This window comes from Eulemur rufifrons, chromosome 2, assembly GCF_041146395.1.
Source record: "Eulemur rufifrons isolate Redbay chromosome 2, OSU_ERuf_1, whole genome shotgun sequence".
In the NCBI taxonomy this organism is placed as follows: Eukaryota; Metazoa; Chordata; class Mammalia; order Primates; family Lemuridae; genus Eulemur; species Eulemur rufifrons.
The window spans coordinates 114334421-114355721 of NC_090984.1; the positions used below are offsets into that span (position 1 = coordinate 114334421).

At 48.3% G+C, this 21301-nt stretch overlaps 1 protein-coding gene across 2 annotated transcripts in view; it reads right to left on the minus strand.

Moving 5' to 3' along the window:
• The window catches only part of TTC7B (tetratricopeptide repeat domain 7B), a 247340-nt gene that overhangs the window by 219386 nt on the left and 6653 nt on the right, over positions 1 to 21301 (minus strand). For both annotated transcript variants that reach the window (XM_069465219.1, XM_069465218.1), the window contains exon 2: positions 3484 to 3638. In XM_069465219.1, the coding sequence (XP_069321320.1) occupies positions 3484 to 3638 (155 nt within the window). The remainder of the gene's footprint in view (positions 1 to 3483; positions 3639 to 21301) is intronic.

Consider the following 21301-nt stretch of genomic DNA (forward strand, 5'->3'; position numbering starts at 1 on the left):
AATGCTTCAGGAGTTAAATTCAAGCACCTGTCTCAGAAAAGGAAGCTGCCCGGACATCCTGGTGGGTCCTTGCCACAGCCCTGGAGATGCACCACAAGACTGAAACCCAAATAATCCAAGGAGAGGCTTCCTAAATGGGTGCAAAAATCAGGACTTACTTTCTCTTGGGGCAAACTTTTCTCATTGAGCCATTCAAGCTTGTCAAACTGAAGTGACCAATCCCAGGTCCCCTCCCCAGAAGCTGAGGGCTGTAACAGCTCTGACGGGCTCTCCTTCCTCGCAGTCCACACCCCCCCACTCCCACCTCATCTTCTCCTTTGCCCCCCCCAACCCCTCATCACCTGCGGTAAGAAGAGGCCGCCCAGCCACCTATATAAGGAAACAGATTTATCACCCTCATCCAGGCCTTCTCCTCGGAGCCCAAGCTATTCAAGGCTACAGTTTTCAGCTCACAGAAGCACACCGTGAAGCTGCACTATTTATTCTGTACCCTGCAGCTCTGATGGGGTGGGCAAAAGGTGCAGGTGACCAGGCAGAGCGTGTCGAAGCAGCTGTTCAGTTTCCAGGATCTGCTGGAAGGGAGCAGGGATGACAGGCAGCACTGGCGAGGACGGTAGGATGGACAAAAAGTGTTTATGATCAGCCCAAGGGAGAGGCACCCATGCAAGAAACTAGGATTACATTTGGAGACAAAGAATCAAAGCAGATTTAAGAAAAGAGAAAAAAGGCTATTAAAAAAAAAAAAAAAAAAGCACTCACCACAAGGGTCATTTTGAAAAGGTGTCGTAGGAGATTCGACAAGGTTTTCCCGCCTTCCCCAAGCCCTCCAGCACCTGGAACCACTGGCTTGAAAGCAAACTGGGGAGGAGGGACGGGGAGTCGGTGCTGATGGGTGCAGCACAAAGTCAGTGTGGGAAGATGAAGAGAGTTCTGGAAAGGGAAGGTGGTGATGGCTGCGCAACACTGTGAATACTTAATGCCACTATACTGTACACTCAAACATGGTTATAATGTTAAATTTCATGTTACGTATATTTTACCACAAGAAAATAAGTTTACTAAAAAGGCAAACTTAAAGGCCAGGTAGAAAATAAGCTTGAAGAAAATTACAAGCCTACAGCCACCTTTTGGAGAGCCTTGCTGGGCAAGTCCAGTCTGCAGCATCTTACAGCAGAGGAAACAGCTTGGCCAAGGCCATGGGCTGCCCGGGTAGTGGGAGGACAGCCCCAGCCCGGATCAGAGGCGGCCTTGCTCATGACAAACTCCATTTGCTTGCCCTGAGTCAGAAGCCAGGTCTCTCAGTCTGGGGCACTCTCTACGGCACCACACTGTAGCTGACACTGGTCTTTCCAGCCTCAACTCACCTGAAACAAGCTAGACCTGAGGTCAGGGAAAGAGGAAGTTTCACGTTAGCCAGGGTGAGTGAGGCAACACACCCGTGCAAAAGCTGTGCAACTTTCAAACATTCTTTACAAGGTGGAGGAGGCTGAAAACCAGCAATGGGAGAAAAACTCTCCAGACGGAACCAATCAAACAGCAGTAAATGACACGTATCTAGCACTACATATGCTTGAAAGAAATTCCACATTTGGGCCTTAAAACAATCCTGAACTAAGTAGGCCTATAGTTGAGAAACATGAAGCTCAGAGAGATTAACTTCCCAAGATCACACAGCTTATTAATCTAAAACTGGGACTCAGACTCCAGAATTTTAATTTGCAGTTCAATGTGCTTACGCCACACTGGCTTGTAGACGATGGACAGCAAAAACCATAAGCACCTGGTGAAATGAAAGGTTAATTTCATTTGGGGGGTGCTGGAAGTGGGAAAGAAATCATCTGGATGTCTCCCCCTAACACACAGTCATTTTCACATCTCCTGGCAGGATGCTGGAGTCTGACTAGCTGTCACCCGACCCATGTGCCTGTCCCTCCACTTTTTCCTGCTGATCAAGACCCACCATCTGTGTCACCAGATTCTCCTTGGTTAAGAACAGTTGACATGGAGACACTCGTTCTCTAACTCGGAACCAAATGTGGCATGGCCCTTAGAGAAGATCTGGTTTTTGAAACCCAAATGCAGCAGCAAGTTCTTAGGAACCGGGGCTTCCTATGTGAAAGTGATGCTCTCGAGCCAGCCTCCCAGGACCTGGACCTGTGTCCTGGGCAGACAGACACACAGAGACCATTCTGAAAGGTGGCTCTCTGGCAGGCTTCCAGCAGCCTGTTGCTACACAACTGATGGACACTAATACTAACTTATGCAAATGTTGCCCAACCCCTCAACTGCAGCAGGGCCAAGGACTTGGCCAGAGGACAAAGAGGAAGAACATCTCAGAATGAAAGCTCACGACCTCACAGGCTTAGGGCATGCGGGAGCTGGGAAGGTCCACGCTCACCCCTCCAAAAGCCCATCGCAGCCAAACCCACAGAAACTGAGTCCCAGACAGGGAAGTGACCCCCCCCAGGATCACACAGCAAGTTGGGAGCAGGCTTGAGTGTCTAATACAGATACGAAAGGTAAAGCCGAAGAAAACACAGCTTCTCTGGGGAAAATGTGCACAAGCAGATAAGAATAAAGACCAAAGACATAGCCCAGAGGATTCTGAGACAAGAAGAGAAGAAAAATGAAAAAGAAATCATCAAGATTGAAAGGAAAAGGAAGTCAGAGCTTCAAAAGTTCACCAAAGACTGTCCTCAGTGGGAAGTACATCCTGTGGGGAGAAAAAGGGCCCTAAAGTAGACGGGCAGGGCCAGGGTGCAGGCAGCTATCTGAATGGGGTGACGGTGGCAGGGGTGGGGACGGGTGAGCCAGCCCGGAGGGAGGAGGGGCAGGGCGGGCAGAGGAGGGGTGGTGGTGACCCTTGTGAAGGCACAAGGAGCTGAAAGGGGCTTCCCAAGAAGCAAGAAAGGAAAGGCAGGTGAGGGACAGGAAACCTGACCGTGGTGGAGACTAGAAAACAGAGTAGACAAGCAGCGGGGCAACGTCTAAGGTTCCCTGCGCCACAAGGATTAGCGTCCTTGTTCAGATACACACAAGTTCCTGGTTCCCAGGGACCGGTATGAAAGCCCCACAGCTCTGGGCCACAGTGGAATCTTACATTCACGCACCACCTGATTTAGGCAGGAAACTGTGTGTAAGCTGCTGATTAACGCCTCTCTTTTCCAGAGCAGGGTAAAGCGTCACGCTGAGCTCTGGGCCATACAGGACAGCTTTGTGTAGAGCACCTGGGGAGATCAGTGCCACTGTTCAGGAGGATGTGGGACCCTACTGGCCCCACAAGGTGGTCGGCCAGCCTAGGAGCTGACCCACTGATCGTACTCGGTTGGCCTGCTTCTAAGAAGACACGCCATGGCAGTGTGCAGATGAGCTCCAAATGTTGTCTAGTTCGTCCCTGGGCATCCCTCTCAACCACACACCATCCAAAGCAAATGGGTCCGGCATCTCCATTCCATCCCCACTTCATCCTAGAGGCCCCAGTACCTTAAGGTTCCCTCGGTCCAGGGCGGCGGTCAGGTGCTTGCGGACCTCAGTCAGCTGGGGCCTGGGGCCTCGGGGACTGGCCCCCTGCCTCAGGGGGTGTTCCTTCAGGTACTGCTCCAGCTTCGACTCCCCGAGGAGAAGTTCTGCCATGTCATCTACAAAACCAAAGTGAGAAGCTAAATGGAAGCCAGGAATGGTCTGTGTGTGCAGACCCCTCAAGAACCTCAGGACCACCGTACCCCAAGGCTCCAGCTCCAGGCCCCCAGCAAGGCCCTCTGGAACCTCATAACCTTAGACAGGATCTAAGTGGGCACCTTCTAGTAGTGAACTCTGTTCATCTGTAAATAATGTTCCAGTAGTGTGTACTCAAACAGGCGCTGGCTTAAGCATTCAGTCATTCCTTTGTCACACATGTATTTGATCTAGAAAAATGGATACATATTAACACGGAGCAAGTTTAAGTTCACGAGAAAAAAAACCCCAAGTTTTCTTATCATATATTCAGTATGATCTTTATAAAACACACACAAAACCCAACAATATGTATTTCCCAAGAGTGATGCAGTAAAATCTCCTAGCTCGTTGTGTTCTGTGGCCTTGTACACGAATACGAGCTGGTAGAATGTCTGTACAGTCAGGCTCTTAAAACAACTTTGTGTCAAAATGACCTGAATGCACAGTCTGTTTCTGTCTAAAAGTCAAAACTATACAGACTAATGTCTGGGATTGTTTGCATGAAGTTTTTATTCCTGAGAGTACACTACTTAAAACTTTGTTTTTTTGTTTGTTTGTTTGTTTGTTTGAGACAGAGTCTTGCTCTGTTGCCTGGGTAGAGTGCAGTGGCATCATCATAGCTCACTGCAATCTCAAATTCCTGGGCTCAAGCAATATTCCTGTTTCAGCCTCCTGAGTAGCTGGGACTACAGGTGTGTGCCACCACACCTGGGTAATTTTTTCTATTTTTGGTGGGGGGGGGTCTCACTCCTGTTCAGGCTGGTTTCGAACTCCTGACCTCAAGTGATCCTCCCACCTCAGCCTCCCAGGGTGCTAGGATTGAGCCACCGCACCCTGCCATAACTTTGTTGATGTCGATGTTGGCTCATTAATTAAAATAAAAAGCTCACTCCAAGAGCAGCTCTTTAGAATCTACACATCCAGACTGTTCTTAATAAATCCAAAATAACTCATACAGCAGCCTAAGCATGGTCTAAGTTTATTTTTCTGTGATGGGACAGAACATAATTGTATTAAAATATAAAATCAGTTTTAAAAAGTTTGGAAGGATATATCTCAAACCCATGATAGCAGTCAGCACTGGGTTACAGGGGAGGTGACCTCAACTGGGGTTAGCAGCCAAATGGACTTTAGTTTTATCTTTAACAGTCTGTTCCTAGAAAGGAGAACAGATTTGCCTATTATATATGCAATTTTAAATTAATTCAAAAAACAATTACCAAGGACCCTACTGAGAGTCTGGGTAGTAGGCCCACCAAAGGCTGAGAGCTAGAACAGGAACCTTTTCCATGTCTTCTGATCAATAGACCCCAAACTGCTGTATCTGCGGGTCTCAGCAGTGCTTCTGTCTGTGTACTGGGAAGCCTACAGTAAAATAATCTTTTAGAGATGAGACTTAGAGCCCTGGGAGGAGTCAAGAAACACCAACACAGAGCTAAGTTACTAACTCAAGAATTCTTTAGACATCCGAGAAGAAAAAGCAAATTTCCCACCAGATAGACAGAAAATCAGGCAGGGCCACTGCAGTGTCCAACGCCGGAAGACAAGGAAGCGATGCCCGCAGAGCGCACAGGGACACAAAGTGCAACCCAAGGAGATGCAACACCGGTCAAGTATGAAAGCAACAAGCAACATCCTCCAGAAACAGGAGCCTTTCTTGAGAATCCCCCTAATAAAGAAATCCAAGACTCAGGAATGAAGGACATGTAGGCAAAGACCTGATCACTAATTATGGAATACTAAATACCTACAAGAATTATAGCTATAGATCAGAATAGGAATGTTGAAAACCAACATAATGCAAAAATAATAACATATCAAAAATTGACAGGAGCTCCAGAATGCCGTGTCTTCATCTTTCAAAACACTGGACCATTTGGTTTAAAAAAAAAAAAAAAAAAAATCATTCCAATCTTTTACTATTTTTCAAAAATGTTTTTAAATTTTAGTGGACACTTAGGAAATAATGAAGAATCATTTATTTGGAGCTTCATGATTCCTTTAGATTCACTTTAGCTTCTTTTTTCCCATTAATACTTATTAATAAGCTTATTAATAGTCACTATAAGAATAGAGCAGTGCCGTTCAACAGAAATATATTCAAGCAGCATATGTAATTTAAAATGTTTAGTAGCCATATTAAAAAGGAAAAAAGAAACAAGTGGAATTAATTTTTATAACATTTTATTTAACTAAATGTATCCAAAATATTACTAGTTTGACATGTAATCAACGTTTTAAAAATATTAATGAGATAATTTACATCCTTTTTTCATATTAAGTGTTCCGAATCCAGTGTGCATTTTACACTTACGGCACATCTTGACTCAAACCTGCCACATTGCAAGCAGCCGGGCGGTAGCTACTTGTGGCTAGTGGCTATCTCACTGGACAGGAATATGATCACTGTTTGCAGAAGTGTGTCTAAATGTTTATCTTTATATCTGTCTATGTCGATACAAAGATGCCTAAAATGATTATCACTTAGTGTAAGCAATAAGAATTTCTGAATGATAGGATTTGGAATAATTTTTAAATTCTCATCTTTGGGAGTTTAAATTATTTACATTGAGCAGAATCATTTTATGTTACTTTTAGGAGAAATTGTAGCTCCTCTTTAAAAACTATTAATAGACCTAAATATGTCAGGATATTAATAGTGGTTATTTCAGAGAGGTAAGATTATCAATCTATGTTAAGCTACTTTTCTGTATATTCTTTTTTTTTTTTTTTTTTTTTTTTTTTGAGACAGAGTCTCACTTTGTTGCCCAGGCTAGAGTGAGTGCCGTGGCGTCAGCCTAGCTCACAGCAACCTCAAACTCCTGGGCTCAAGCGATCCTCCTGCCTCAGCCTCCCGAGTAGCTGGGACTACAGGCATGCGCCACTATGCCCGGCTAATTTTTTCTATATAGATTTTTAGTTGTCCATATAATGTCTTTCTATTTTTAGTAGAGACGGGGTCTCGCTCAGGCTGGTCTCGAACTCCTGACCTTGAGCAATCCACCCGCCTCGGCCTCCCAGAGTGCTAGGATTACAGGCGTGAGCCACCGCGCCCGGCCTCTGTATATTCTTAAATTCCAAAAAACTAAAATAAAATAAAATAGAATTTGGGATTCAGAGTCCTAGATTTAACTCCCAGTTTGTCACTCCATGACTTTGGTCCAATAATTTAACCTCATTGATTCTGGGGGACAAAAGCGTCTCTACACCTGAGCTGAAGACTCCTTTCTCCCTGTCGCCCCCATGACCCCCCCCTCCACTGGCCTCCCTGCTGCAAGACCCCTTTGCCCCTGCATCTGACAACGGCTGCCCTGGGAGACCAGGACCTCCGCTGCCTGTTCTATCCATGGCACCAAGGGCACATTAATTACCCTCTTGAAGCATCAGTTCCCTCATCTATAAAATGGGAACAATACCACCACCCTCACAAGACTGTGGACTAGAGCTAATGAGTTCTCAGCGAGGAAGCACTATGGCTCAGAGTGACCACACCTCTCAACTGGGCCTTAGAGGATGAGTAGGACTGGCAAACTACAGAGGGAAGGAAGGGCAAGCCAGGCTGAGGAACTGCATAACCTAAGCAACGGTGCAAAAGCCAGGAAAGCACAGAGAACAAAGTGGCAGGAGAGCAGGGTGTGGGTAGCGACCACGATAAGGCCAATCAAGCTGGGGTCAGAACGTGGGGACATTAATGTTTCTTCCTCCCACCTCCCCATTCAGCCCCATCACCACAGGGTGATGTCCAAAGCCTTCAGCGTGGAAAACAGGTCCTGGCCGAGTGCTCCTGGCTCAGTCCTCCAAGCTTCTGATGCTTTGGCATCCTGAGGACACCAGTGGCTGCTACTCAGTAAGTACCTACTCACCTTTCCAGCACTGCCAACCTCTCTCCCATGTGCCCCAACTCAGACCACCCCCAGCTGCCACAGAAACCCCAAGTACCCCAATCTAGGTGTTTAGTAATCTGCCTGCCCCTTCTAGACTCCAAGGGAGAGGGCTGGTGGAAGAAACTGCGTGTTGTTTATTTTGGAATCTCAAGGTCAAGACAATGTCTGGCAGCGAGTCAGTGCCCAGTAAACGGTGGATTAATTCGATGATAGGCTGAGGCATTTGGACTGCATCTTCCACGGTTAGATGTGCCACCGCCTGTGGCAAAGTCTGCTAGTTGCCCCAAATAGTCATGCTCATTTTCTTCCTTTAGTATTAAAATTTTCAAGTTTTATTGGGGCACATGGCTGCCCAGCTATAGACTATACTTCCCAGGCTCCTTGGTAGCTCCCTGCCATGTGACTAAATGATGGCCGATGGGATGTGAGCAGAAGTGTTATGTGTAGCTTCTGGGCTATGCCCCTAGAGGGAATGGGCTCACCCTCCAGTTCCTCTTCACCCTGCCCCACCGGCGGGCATGCGGCTGTGCTGATGGAAGGTGGAGGCCACCTACTGAGGATGGCAGAGCAGCACCCCATTAGGAGCCTTGGTCCCCAACCCCTAGGAGCTGCCACCCAGCCTTGGACTGCTTATGACCAATTATTAAATGAGAGTGAAACATTAACTTCCGTCTTGTTCTTACTTCAGTTATTGTGATTCTGATCTTTGTTACTTACAGTGGCCAAACTGGAATCCTAACCAGATCTCCCAAACAAGAAACAAGCTTCAAGTTGAGTACTCTCTGGAAATACCTTACCATGGCAGTCCGCAAGTTCCCTGGCTTCCAAACAGAATTCCACAGGACCCAACTGAAGGCTTTTGTATTTAGAATCCCCAGACCCTTCCCTTCTCCTATTTCATTGGTTTTATATACCAGGCTTGCCAAATTTTTATTTAAACAACGGTTCATAGTTACAGAGAAGTGTAAAAACCACTACCAAAGTGCTATGCAGGATTTATGTCCTTTGTGTTTATCCGATCTCCTGACACTGGGGGAAGGTACCAGAATCTTGATGCCAAGATGTGGAGAAAGCCCAGCTTCATCAGCAACAACTAGGGGAGGGGATACAGGGAAAAGCTCAATTGAGAGAAGGAGGATTTCCTCAGAATTAGGAGACATGGTCCCTTCCCTCATGGAGGTCCCATCTCTTAGCACCATTCAACACAGTACGGACTCTGCTGAGGATGTGTCCAGTACTGGACGGGCGGGGGAGAGGAGACATAGCTTTCACCAGGAATGTGACAGGTACAGGCTTGAAGGTGGAAAGTGTGGCGAAAGTCATTCCAGGCAGAAGGAACAGAATATGCAAAGGCAAAGGCATGACACAGCCTAGTCGTTTGGGGAACTCCCAGTAGTTTGTTAGAGCCAAACCACAAAGTGCTCGGAGAGGAAGAAGCGAATAGTCTGGGGAGTTTCTTGCCAGTTCCAGAAGGAGCTGCATACTCTGAGCAAAGAGCTTATGATCTAATTTGAAGTTTAGCATGGTGGCTGCAAAATAATGAAATTTCTTAAATTTCCAGGTTTCAATTTAATCTCTCAAGCAAATTGTTTTCTTTGTTCCCCTTTGAAAAAGAGAGTTACTTACTCTCCCAACCAGGGCAGAGATATTAAAAACATCAAGAGCTCATGCCAAAGAAATTGTACAGAGGCTGCAAGGCTCGGTCCTAATGATGGAAGCGCTGAGTGGCACGGCCAACACTGCATGAGCACTGCCTGTACTTGTCGAGGACCTCATGGGTTCCCAATTCGGAATCCACTAGCAACAGAAGAAACAGATGTCACCTAGCCAGCTTTTATTACCCAAGCCTGCGTCCAGCTACGTGCTAGGACAGTGAGACAGGAGGGAAAAAAAAGTGCCCCAGGGTACACAAAAAATTAATTCCAGATGGATTAAAGAATTAAATATAAAATAAAAGAGGATCAAAACACTAAAAACAGACTTTCACTTCCAACAAAGATGGAGTAATAGGGTCCAAATTTACCCTCCCATCTGAGACAACCAAAAAAACAAAGCAGAATATATGAAAAAACAGTTTTTAAGACATTGGGCATCAGGCAACACAAGACAGTGATCCCCAAGAGCTGGGTAACAGACAAGGTGAGCCACTACTGTCGTGAGAATTTCCAGGTGCAAGACAGGAACGGGGGCCTCGCGTCAGAATTCTGCACACGGAAGACTTCACTCTGAGTATGTCTTCACCTCATGCCTGTGCACTCACCCGGCACCAGGCAGAGCACAGCTGGCCATTTCACAGCTGCACGTGGAGCAGTGGAACTGCAAAGTGGGGCCAGGCACCTGGTTTCCAGAATGGAGAAGCCCAGGCAGTGCAATGTAGGGGAAAGAGATCTGTTTGGCCTCGGGCAGCCTTGGGCTTGAATCCCAGCTCCCTCACTTACTAGCTGTGTGGCATTAGGCAAGGCACTTAACCTCTCTGAGCCTTCATTTCCTCAACTGGCTATTGTGAGGATTAGAGGTAATATATGTAATGCATATAGCATGACACAGGTACTGAATAAACACTAGCTACTATTACTGTTATTTTCATTCATTTAGGATTAACTATTTCCCAGAACAGTTCTGTTGGCTCTTGTGGGGCCAGAAAGCCCAGTGAGACACAATCCTTGTACTCGAGAGGCCTGCAGTGTAGTAGGAGGATATGAATGTGGCGCAACAGTCACGGACAGCCGGGCACACTGAGCTTGCACCAAGAGCCCTGCAGTGTGATGAGCAGTTTACGTGATCCTGACAGTCCTAGAAACAACACTAGGATATTGAGACTATTATCATCTCCATCTTACAGACAGGAACTAGGCCGGAGAAGGGAAGCAACATGCCAGAGGTCACAGAGCTGGTTTACCCTGGGGCTGGGATCTGAACCCAGGCAGGCAGGGAGACGTGTCTCTCCAGCACGTCAGGCACAAACTACTTGGACGTCGGCATCCAGGAGGAAGCCAGCTTCTCTCCCAACAAGTTGTGTGACCCTGGCCAAGCCACTTAGCCCCTCCGCTGCAGGGACTGGACAGGCGGTTTTGGAGTCTCTGTCCTGCCCTAACTGCTAGGATCCTCGGGGGACAGGAGGGAGGAGGGACTCAGGGGTGCCCGCGGCTGGTTTTATTTCCCATGGGCATTTTTCAGGGGTTAAGTGAGGCTGCAGGAACCAGCTTCCCAGGAAGTCATTTAGAGACAAAGCCTGAAGCCAAACAAAAACCATGAGTGAGACCCCTCACCAAGGAGAGTGTGGGGAATTAGCCCCCGGCAGGGGATGCAGTCCCTGGCTCAGCTCCAAACAGGTGACCCCAATCCCCTGAGCCCCGTGGCTGGTACAGCTCAAGGCCCGAGGGCACTCGGCCTCCCTGACCCTCTCCAGGGAAGGGCGGGCTGTGGACTTGGCCCCCGAAGCGACTGCCCCTCACAGTTTCTCGCTTGCAGGATAAGCAGCTGACATGCAGAGATTTGATCAGATGGGGAAGAAAAAACTTAGAATTTCTTCTCTATTCCTGAGAGTACTTGATACCAATACAAAAAAGTCTCAACAACTCAGTTTATATGTCAATGGAGAAGCAGTTAAGTCTATTCAAACCATTCCTGTTGCGGCTCAGATCCAGGAGGAAAAAACAAACCCCTATTCACTTAGGAGCTGGTTCTTCAGTATCCCCTTTGTTACCAGCAAACATGGCCAGGTTCTCCATTTCTTAAGCCTCAGAATTACTTAAGTAGATTCTTGTAAGTCACAGGTAACTCAGCATTTGCAGTACTTGTGATCCTCCTGCCCCCAAAGAATGCTGACTGCAAAACAGACACTACCCTATGGTGTTGGTAGGAATATAAATCAGCATAAGTGCTTCCAGGGGACAATTCAGCAATTTCTATAAAGCAGTTTACACACCTGTACCATCTGACCCAGAAATACCAGTTTTAGGAACTTACCCCATAGATAGATGCACTCTTGAACACAAAGACTTATAGACAGGGATGTTTACTACATACGGTCCCCCTGGTAATAGCATAAGATAGAAAACCACCTACAGGGTCCCTGACAGGGGACCTGTTAAATGAATTATGGTGCACCCATGATGGGACAGTGTAGCCATTAAGCACATGGAACTGATCTAAATACAACTCCGTGGTAGCCCAGCAACACAAACGGCCTATGTCTTCATGCTTCCTGAATCCATGCGCTTTGTGGCCTCTTGTACGGACCCTGGACTTGGCCACAGGACTTGCTCTGACCAATAGGACATTAGCGACTCTGAAGCACACAGGAGCTTAGAAAAGGGCTTACTTCTTCTTCTTCTCCCTTGCTTCTCTGTGACTACTATTTGAACATGCTTGGGCCAGCCTTGACCTAGCCCAGGCCAACCCACTGGAGGATGAAAGGTCACGTGGAGTAGAGCTGAGTTGTCTCTGCCAAAGCTCACACACATGAGAAAGTCCAGTCAAGAGCAGCAAAGAGGCCAGGCACAGTGGCTCACACCTATAATCCTAGCACTTTGGGAGGCCAAGGTTGGAGGATTGCTTGAGGCCAGGAGTTAGAGACCAGCCTGGGCAATAGCAAGACTCTGTCTCTATAAAAAAAATTTTTTTTTAAATTAGCCAGGCATGGTGGTGCATTCCTGTAGTCCCAGGTACTTGGGAGGCTGAGGCAGGAGGAATGCTTGAGCCCAGGAATTTGAGGTTGCAGTGAGCTATTAATATGATGACACCACTGCACTCTAGCCCAGGCAACAGAGTGAGACCCTGTCTCAAAAAAAAAAGAGCATCTAAGTCACTGAGCTGACCCATAACTGGCCACAGATACATGAGCAAGCCCTGGCAAGCCAAGAATCACAAATAATAATAAAAGGTGATTGTTTTAAGGCAACAAGTTTTGGGATGATTTGCTACACAGCAACAGCTAACAATCTCAAAGATAAAGAGAAGGTTGAAAAAAGCAAGATACAAAAGAAGGTGTATAGTATGTCACTATTATATGTAAAAAACAACAATATGCTTTCTTATAAATGTACAGACGTTCATAACAAATGGCCAACAAGTATATGAAAAAATGCTCAACATAACATAACATAATCATCAGAGAAATGCACATCAAAACCACAATGAGATATCATCTTACCCATTCATATGGCTTTTAGGAAAAAAACAAGAATAACAGATGCTGGTGAGGACATGGAGAAAGGGGAAGCTTGTACACTTGTACGCTATTGGTGGCAATGTAAATTAATCACTATGGAAAACAGTATGGAGGTTACTCAAAAAACTAAAAACTAAAAGTATAACTACCATATGACCCAGCACTACTGGGTATATATCCAAAAGAAAGGAAATCAACAACAGAGAGCAAAGAGATATCCGCACTCCCATGTTTATTACAGCACTACTCACAATAGCCAAAATATGGAATCAACCCAAGTGCCCATCAATGGATGAATGAATAAAGGAAATACAGTACATGCGCAGTGGAATATTATTCAGCCACGAAAAAGAACAAACTCCTGTCATTTACTGTCATTATGTTATATGAAATAAGCCAAACACACATAGACAAATATTGCATGTTCTCACTCACATGTGGGAGCTTAAGAAAGTGAACCCCATGAAGGTAGAGAACAGATTGGTGGTTGCTGGAAATGGGGGGAGAGGAGGGGAATGAAGAGAGGTTGATTGATGGGTACAAATACACACTTAGAAGAAATAAGACCTGTGTTCAGTGGATCACTGGGTGACTGCAGTTAATATTAATCAACTGTACATTTCAGAGTGGCTAGAAGAGAAGAATTTGAATGTTCCTAGTGTAAAGAGAAGATAAATATTTAAGTGGTGGCTACTCCAATTACTTTTATTTGATCATATGAATATCAAATTATTATATGTGCCCCCCAAATATGTACACCTACTGTGTATCATTTTTTAAAATAAATGAATAAAAACCAAAAAGTCCAACCTAAAAATAATAATAAATGTACAAATGTTCAGAATATTTCTGAGAGAACCCCCAGGAAAGTCTTAAGAGTGGCTGTTTCTGTGAAAGGAAGCAAGAGGACATGCAGACAATGTAGGAAGGAGGTTATTTTTCACTATATGCCCTTTTGTACAATTTGATTTTTATGACCATCTACATTTGTTAATTACATGAAACATGAACCGGTTCATTTAAAAAGAAAAAAGATGACCTGCGTTACCAGGTGCTCTAGAGTGGCTGGTCTGGCCTCCCACGGAGGGGTTCCCGTGGCCTAGCCCATCATCTCAGAGCCAAGTGAAGGAGTTTTGTTTTACCTCTACAGTCACTACTGAGAGCCCATCTCCTGCTCTCCCTGGGCCACCAGCCTCCCACACACACGTACTCCAGGTCCTCAGCATCCTTCCAAGGCTGTGGCCATCTGTCTCACCCGAGGGTGCCTGGACATGCAATGCCTCCCTCCCTTAGGCATCCTTTAAGACAGATTTCTGGTCAGCCTGGAGCAGCTGACCCCTGCTCCCTTGGCCTGAGCTAATCATGTTTCTTGCAGCAGTTTGCACATCACACCTCACCAGCATTTATTCAGCACCTGCCAGCACCGGGGACTTACAGCCGTAAAGGAGACAGAGAGCTCCCTGCCCTCGGGGGGCTTATATTCTAGACAGGAAGGCAGAGATAAACCAGAAAAGGGCCAGACAGCAGTGAGAGCTGTGCAGAGAATTAAAACAGGGTGTCATGGCAGCGAGTGGCTGGTGGCTACTGTAGACTGCGGTGGTCATATCAGAGAAAGAGTCCAAGGAGAGGGTATCTGAGACTGGAATGAAGAGATAGAGTCAGTCATGCAAAGATCTAACGGAGGAACGTTCCAGGAGAGGGAGTGGCTTGTGGAAAGGCCCGAGGTAGGCAAGCAGCTGGTGTGTTTCAGGGACAGCAGAAGGGCCAGTGTGGCTGGGATGGATGGAAGGGTTTTGGGATTGGGGGTAGGCAGAGGGGCAGGGAAGGGCAGACCACGTGAGGGGTCTGGCATCTGTGCTAAGTGCAATGGGGAGTCTGAGAGTTTATTTATTTATTTATTTATTTACTTATTGAGACAGGGTCTCACTGTGTTGCCCAGGCTGGAGTGCAGTGGCACAATCATAGCTCACTGCAACCTTGAACTCCTGTACTCAAGCATTCCTCTTGCCTCTGCACCCCAAATAGCTGGGACTACAGGCTGTGCCACCACGCCCAGCTAATTTTCCTATTTTTTGTAGAGACAAGGTCTCTCTATGTTGCCCAGGCTGGTCTTGAACTCCTGGGCTCAAGAAATCCTCCCAGCTCAACCTCCCAAGTAGTTAGGACTACATGTGTATGCTACACATGGAAGTAGCTAATTTTTAAAAAATCTTTGTAGAGATGGGGGTATCACTGTGTTGCCCAGGCTGGTCTCAAACTCCCAGCTTCAAGCAATCCTCCCGCCTCGGCCTCCCAAAGTGCTGGGATTACAGGCGTCAGCCACCACACTGGACCCAGGAGTGTGAAGGTTTTTAAGCAAGGGGATAAACTGTTCTGACTGAAGTGCTGTGTGGAGAATAGACTTGGAGGGGGTTGAGGCGGGGACAGAAACAGAAAGTTACTACAGTAGTTAAGTGAGGAGTGACAGCAACTTGGACGCGGCAAGGTAAGAAACAGTGCAGAAAGGGAGAAACAGATGGGCGAAGACAGTTTGGAGATAAAATAAACAAGACTTAGTAATGGATTGGACTGGAGTCATAGCAAACAGAATAATGGTCCCCAAAGATATCCACACCCTAATCTCTGACACCTGTGACTACGTTATCTTACATGGCAAAAGGGACTTTGCAGATGTGATTAAGGATCTTGAGATAGGAGAATTAAGAGAATTATCCTGGATTATTTGGATGGCCCACTGGGTCCTCAGAAGAGGGAAGCTGGGGACTAGGGTCCAAGGAGGAGATGTGAGGACAGAAGCAGAGAAGCTGCAGGATGCTAAACTGCTGGCTTTAAAGACGGAGGGAAGGGGTCAGGGGCCAAGCAGTGTAGGCAGCCTCTATAAACTCGAAAGGCAGGAACACAGATTCCCCCCGGAGCCTCCAAAAGGAACACAGCCCTGAGGACACTTGAGTTTAGTCCAGTAAGACTCATTTCCGACTTCGGGCCCCCTGAAGTCTAAGAGAATAATCTGCATTGTTCGAAGCCAGCAAATGTGCGATAACTTGTTACAGCAGCCACAGGAAACTAATACGTAGGGATGAGGAAATGGATTGAAGATAAATCCTCGATTTTAGATTGCACAATGGAGCAGAGAGTAATACCAGGCCTTGGTAGGGAAAGGCACAGAGTGCTGGGGCAGGCATTTGACAGCAATGGGGGGCTGGGGAAGCTTCTGCGGGAAAGTCAGGGCATCTGTGCACGCTGAAGGGATTCTGAGCAAAGGTGCAAGGGCTCTTGGCCTTTGAAAGGAGTGAAGCCTCTGAGCATTGTCAGGACGGAAAGCTGGTAGATTTAGTGGTAGGAAATGAGGGCGTTTCCTAATTGCTTTTATATCCTCAATAAAGCATGAGGCCAGGTCATGAGCTAAGAGTGGGAGAGTGGCCTTCAGACGAAGAAGAGAGAAGAGCACGTGACCAGACACTTTGGGAAGTGGGGACACAGCCTGCTGAAGAGCGGTGGTGCCCTTCTAGGGCCTTGGCCGTCACTGCTCCAGCAGCGCACGGCTGCACGGGTGCAGCCATGAACAGCAGAGAGGCGGGCGTAACAGGGCAGGGGCACACACCTCTACTAGAAAATAAGGGTGAGTTGACCCTGTACAAGTCACATCAGTTCACCCTCCCCTCTAAACCCTCCAGAGGCTCCCCTTCCCCCACAGCAAAGGCCAAAATCCTTGTAACTTACCACCTTAGCCCTTACTTCACCTGTCCCTCTCACACCATGTTCTAGCTCCAGAGCTTGGCCCATAGTCGGGACTTGATAAATATTTCTGGAATGAATCAATCAATAAATAGGTCTCCCCTTCATGGACAGGGTCCAACCCAGCAGCTTGGTCTCGGGAGACTCAGCTCTCCTGGCACAAGGTCCGGCCATGACTGCTGACCGAGGTCAAGGCCTTCCCATTTCTACCTCTGGGCTCCTGCTGGTTCCTCCCCCTCCCACAACTATCCTGATTTAAACTGTGATCCAGTTCAGAGGGCCTGGTTATTTGGAACTCTTGGCTGAAAAGCAAAGATGGCAAAAGTCAGAGATTAGGAGGCCCCAAAGAAGTAGGCAGAAATGATATCCTGGGAAAATCCTGGTAGGCAGAGCGCAGGCCTCAGGCCAAGCCTCTTCTCCACATCCACACATGGCGCAGAGGCTGGAAGAATGAGATGAGCGAGTAAAATGTGGGAAGAGAAGACAACACTTCCACTGCGTTGGCAGAATAAATGAGTACGCTGGTCTCACACACACACACACACACACACACATACACACACACACACACACACACACACACACTTTCCCCAGGGAAACCCAACCTAAGAAAAGGTAACTTGAAAGTCATTAGCTTGGAGTTGGTTTGGCCTGTCCCCAGAGCTCAGCAGGGCAGGAAGTGACTCTAACGGGGCAGGGGCATGTTATCAGGCCAGCCCAGAAGGCTTAGAAATAGCCCTGTCAGGAAGCCAGCTCCACACAGACAAGTCCAACATACACCCACACAGAGTCGACCAGCTTCTCTTAAAGACTCAAAGCCCCAGTCCAGTGTCTGCCCTCAAGTGCTGGCATGGTGGCGTGGAAGGACCCCGAGCACTCAGTGGAGTGTCAGGAGCAAGTAGGATCTGGGTGGGCCTGGGGAACTCCCCCAAGTGAGGCAGGATTTCTCCAGGCGTAATTCCAGGCAGAAAGAAGGCTCGCCGCATCTGTGAGTGTGGTGGGGCAGAGGCAGGGAGGGGTCCCCCAGGCTGTGGGGCCAGATGCCGGGGGTCTCAGGGACCACTCTCCCAGGCCTCTGGGCCCAGAACTCTGTGGAGAGTTGAATCCCTTGGCCTGCTGGGCCAGGGACGGGAAAGTGGCGTTAGCTGAAGGTCCCTGGGCTTGGCACCCCCAGCATACCACCCTGTCGACTGGACACTGCTTGAAGGCTGGCAAACTTGGGAGAAAACACTGCTTCTTGCTGGGCTTAGAACCTGCGAGGGCCAGAGAGGGCAGGTCCTCAAGGGAGCCAGGCCGCACAGCAGAGGGGATGAGCCAGTCTGCACGTGCAGAGAGAAGGGGGATGAGCAGGACAGTGCAGGGGCCCAGAACCCCTCCAGGCCACCTGCACTTCCACAAAAGCCACAGGGAGGGAAGGTCCCAGGCTGAAGTCAGCTCTAACAACAATCCACCGGCCAGGACTCACCCACAGCGCAGGTGGACAGGGCCACACACAGCCACCCCACAGACACCACAGTCTTAGATGTGGGACCAGGTCTCGGGTAGACACTCCAGGCCCTGAGCACAAGTATGCCAAGTCCCTGTGTCCGAGACCCGAGCAGAAGGGTGGGGCTTGGAGATCAGTGCAGATCCTGAGCACAGTGGCTGGCACACAGTAGGTGTTCAGCAAGCATTTGATAAGGAAATGAGTCCAAGTGAACTACTCAAGGATGGAGGCTACGTTGTTCATTGAATAATTAATTGAGCAGCAACTGTATGCCAGACTCTGTTAGTGGTGCGTGGGATATAGCAACGAACAAAACCAGCAAAAAATCCTGCCCTCACAGGGCTGAGAGTCTAGTGGTCACGTTCATCTCTGTGTCCCCATTATGCACACAGCAGCCCACATACTGCACCGGGCTCGCTGAGCACTGAATGAGTGGCTGGAAGAAGGATGTGACGTCCATCAGACGTGGGCTGAAGCCCGAGTTCTGCGTTCACTCCTTCTCTGACCTGGCTAACACTGCTTGTCTTCAGCTTCAGGCCTTGGTCACAATTCTGCGTAACAGGAAACCACCCAACCCGTGTGCCTTGTTACATTCACTATCACTCCTGTGGCCACTCCCTTGACCCCTGCAAAGAGCCGAGCAGCTGGACCCTTCTGCCCTCCTTCCACACACAGGATTTCTGACTCAGTCAGGCTGCTTTCAGATGATGCTGGTGCCAGAAACTGCACTATCGACGCTTGAAAATAGCCTTGGAGATAAAGAGTGAGGCTCGGAGAAGCTGAATAACTCATCCAAGGCCAGACAAGCAGAAAGCATCAGAACCGGGATCTGAATCTGGGTCTAACGGGGCAAAGCTCAGTGCTGTCTTCTGCACCAGGTTCCTTTCTCCTTTGCTAAAATGCCTCCACCCACCTGACAGGTGAGCTACTGGCCTCCTCACCCAGGATGGAGGCTATTCCTAGGACTCGGGAATTTCAGTGCTAAAACCAGCAAAGTCTTAGGCCAACTGGGACAGGTTGTTCACCCTAACACCACCATCCTGCCCAAGATTCCCCTCCTGGCACTCTGCCAGCCTTACCCATCACCACCTAAGCCCACCCTGGCCTCAGCCTTCCAGTAACCCAGCTGCACCCTGTGTATCTTGTAAGCGACACTGTCATTGCTGTCCTCAGGCTGCAGGGTCACACTCTGTCTCCTACTTGGACAATCATGTCTAAAGTCTGGTCCTGGAACTCCCTGCATCACAGTCACCTAGGGCACTAGTTAACAACCCTGCTTCCTGAATCCCAACACTGCTCGGACCTACTGAAGCAGAAGCCTGGGCCCTGCGAACCTGAGTTGCTGACAAGCCTCCAGGGGATGCTGCTGCCCCGAGTGTGAGTGACAGTCCTGAACCGTAAGCTCTGCCTGGCTGCTGAAGTGCTAACTCTATTTCTTCTGACGCCCCCTTACACCTGGGGCTGTGCCCTCACACAGTAGATGCTCAGTAAATGCTAACCATTGTGATTCAGACCAGGGGCTCCCACACCTGCTCAAACTGCCTTAGGCTCTGTTTAGAAAAGCAGATTTCCAGCTGCTACCTTGGGCTAAGAGAATTTCCACCCTCAGAGGAGATGTCTGGGAATCTATAACGTCCAGGGTCCCTTAGTTCAGTGCTCCTCAAAGTGTGTCAAGCACTGGCCGTGTTGGCATCTGGGAGCCAAAGACTGCAGAACCCTGGCCCACCCCAGCCCTGCTGCATCAGCACCTCTGGGAGTGGGGGCTCCGCAATCAGGACTCTATATAACAAGCCCTAAGTGATTCTTTGATCCAACCAGTTTAGAAAAACATAAGTGTAGGAGAGGAATAATGAAACTAGTCACAAGTGGGCTAGAATCCAGCTCAATTAACAGCTCTGAGCCTCAGTCTACTCATCCCCTGAATGAGAATTACAACCCCTGACCTCATTCGGTTGTTGTGATGATTAACTGGGATCCATGTAAAAGTTCAGGCCCAGAATCTAGCACACACAAGCTCCCCAAGAAATGCTGTTCACTCCTCTTCCCTCCTGGCACTTGTTTTAACACCCATGAAGTCAAGATAACTAAGGTTTCAGAGGATCAAGTGATGTGCACAAGGTCACTTGAAGGGCAAATGCATGAGGATTCTGACCCCAGGCCTGGTGGACTTCTAAAAGAGCCTAAACAGGTCTGCTCTGCATAGTTCTGGCGCTGCCACCACCCGCCACACTTGATGACCAAGGACAGACAAACCCCAAGGGAGATAAAAGGCTGTCGCCATCCGCTAGGTTTCCTGTGGCTGTGGCTGTTCTTCATGTTTTATACAGCACCCAACTGCCAAATACCACTCATCCTTGTCTTGGTGGCTGACGGGGACACTTTGAAGAGGTCTCAGAAAACCTATTCCCTCTTCCTGGGCTTCTCAGATAAGAAACACTGGATTTCATGCATATCAAAGGCCTGCAACCCTCCACCACCTGCCTAGCATAAGGTCACTCAGAGGGGCAGGAGGGGCAGGAATCCTGCCATGGGAGTCCAATGTGAATTAGGAGCAAAGGCGATTCCCCAGCACCCAAGGCGAGGCTGGCCAGGCAGCCGGGTACAGGGCATGCTCTGGGAAAGTGAGGAGGTGTACCAATTAGAACGCCTTCAGCAGCAAGGAATGACCAAACACCAGACTCAGTGTGGCTTCAACAAGAAGGAATTTATTATCTCATATAATAGGAAGTCCAGACAAGGGCTGCTCCAGGCCCGGTGCCATCAGTGGTTCAGCCATGTAATCAAGGGTCATATTCTTCTTGTCTCTGAACTCCTACCCTCTGGGGTCAGCCTCACTCTGGGGCCAGGTGCCCTCATGGCCACAAGATGGCCACAGCTCCAGGCCTCAAGGGTATGAACAACTTCCAGGGGAAGAAGAGAGACGACTTCTTCCCTTTTAAGCATGTATGTCATTCTTAAGCATGAAAAAATCTTGCCCAGAGTTTCTCCCCACCCCCACCAAGCAAATGCTCTCTGATGTCTCACTGGCAAGAACTAAGTACATGCTCATGCCTCAACCAATCACAGGCAAGGGAGTGACCTGCTGGGGCCTCGGCCCACCTACAGTGAAGCACATGGCACATGGCGGGGGCTGATGGCTGAACAAAACTGGGGCTCAATCAGGAGGGAGGAAAACAGGGGTCAGTGAAGAATGCTGGATTGACAACCAGGGAGACTCTGGCTGGTCCAGACTCACATGACCCCGCCAGCCGTCAAAGCAAATAGCAGCCTTTGCAGGACACTACTTCTCTGGGACAGAGTTATCAC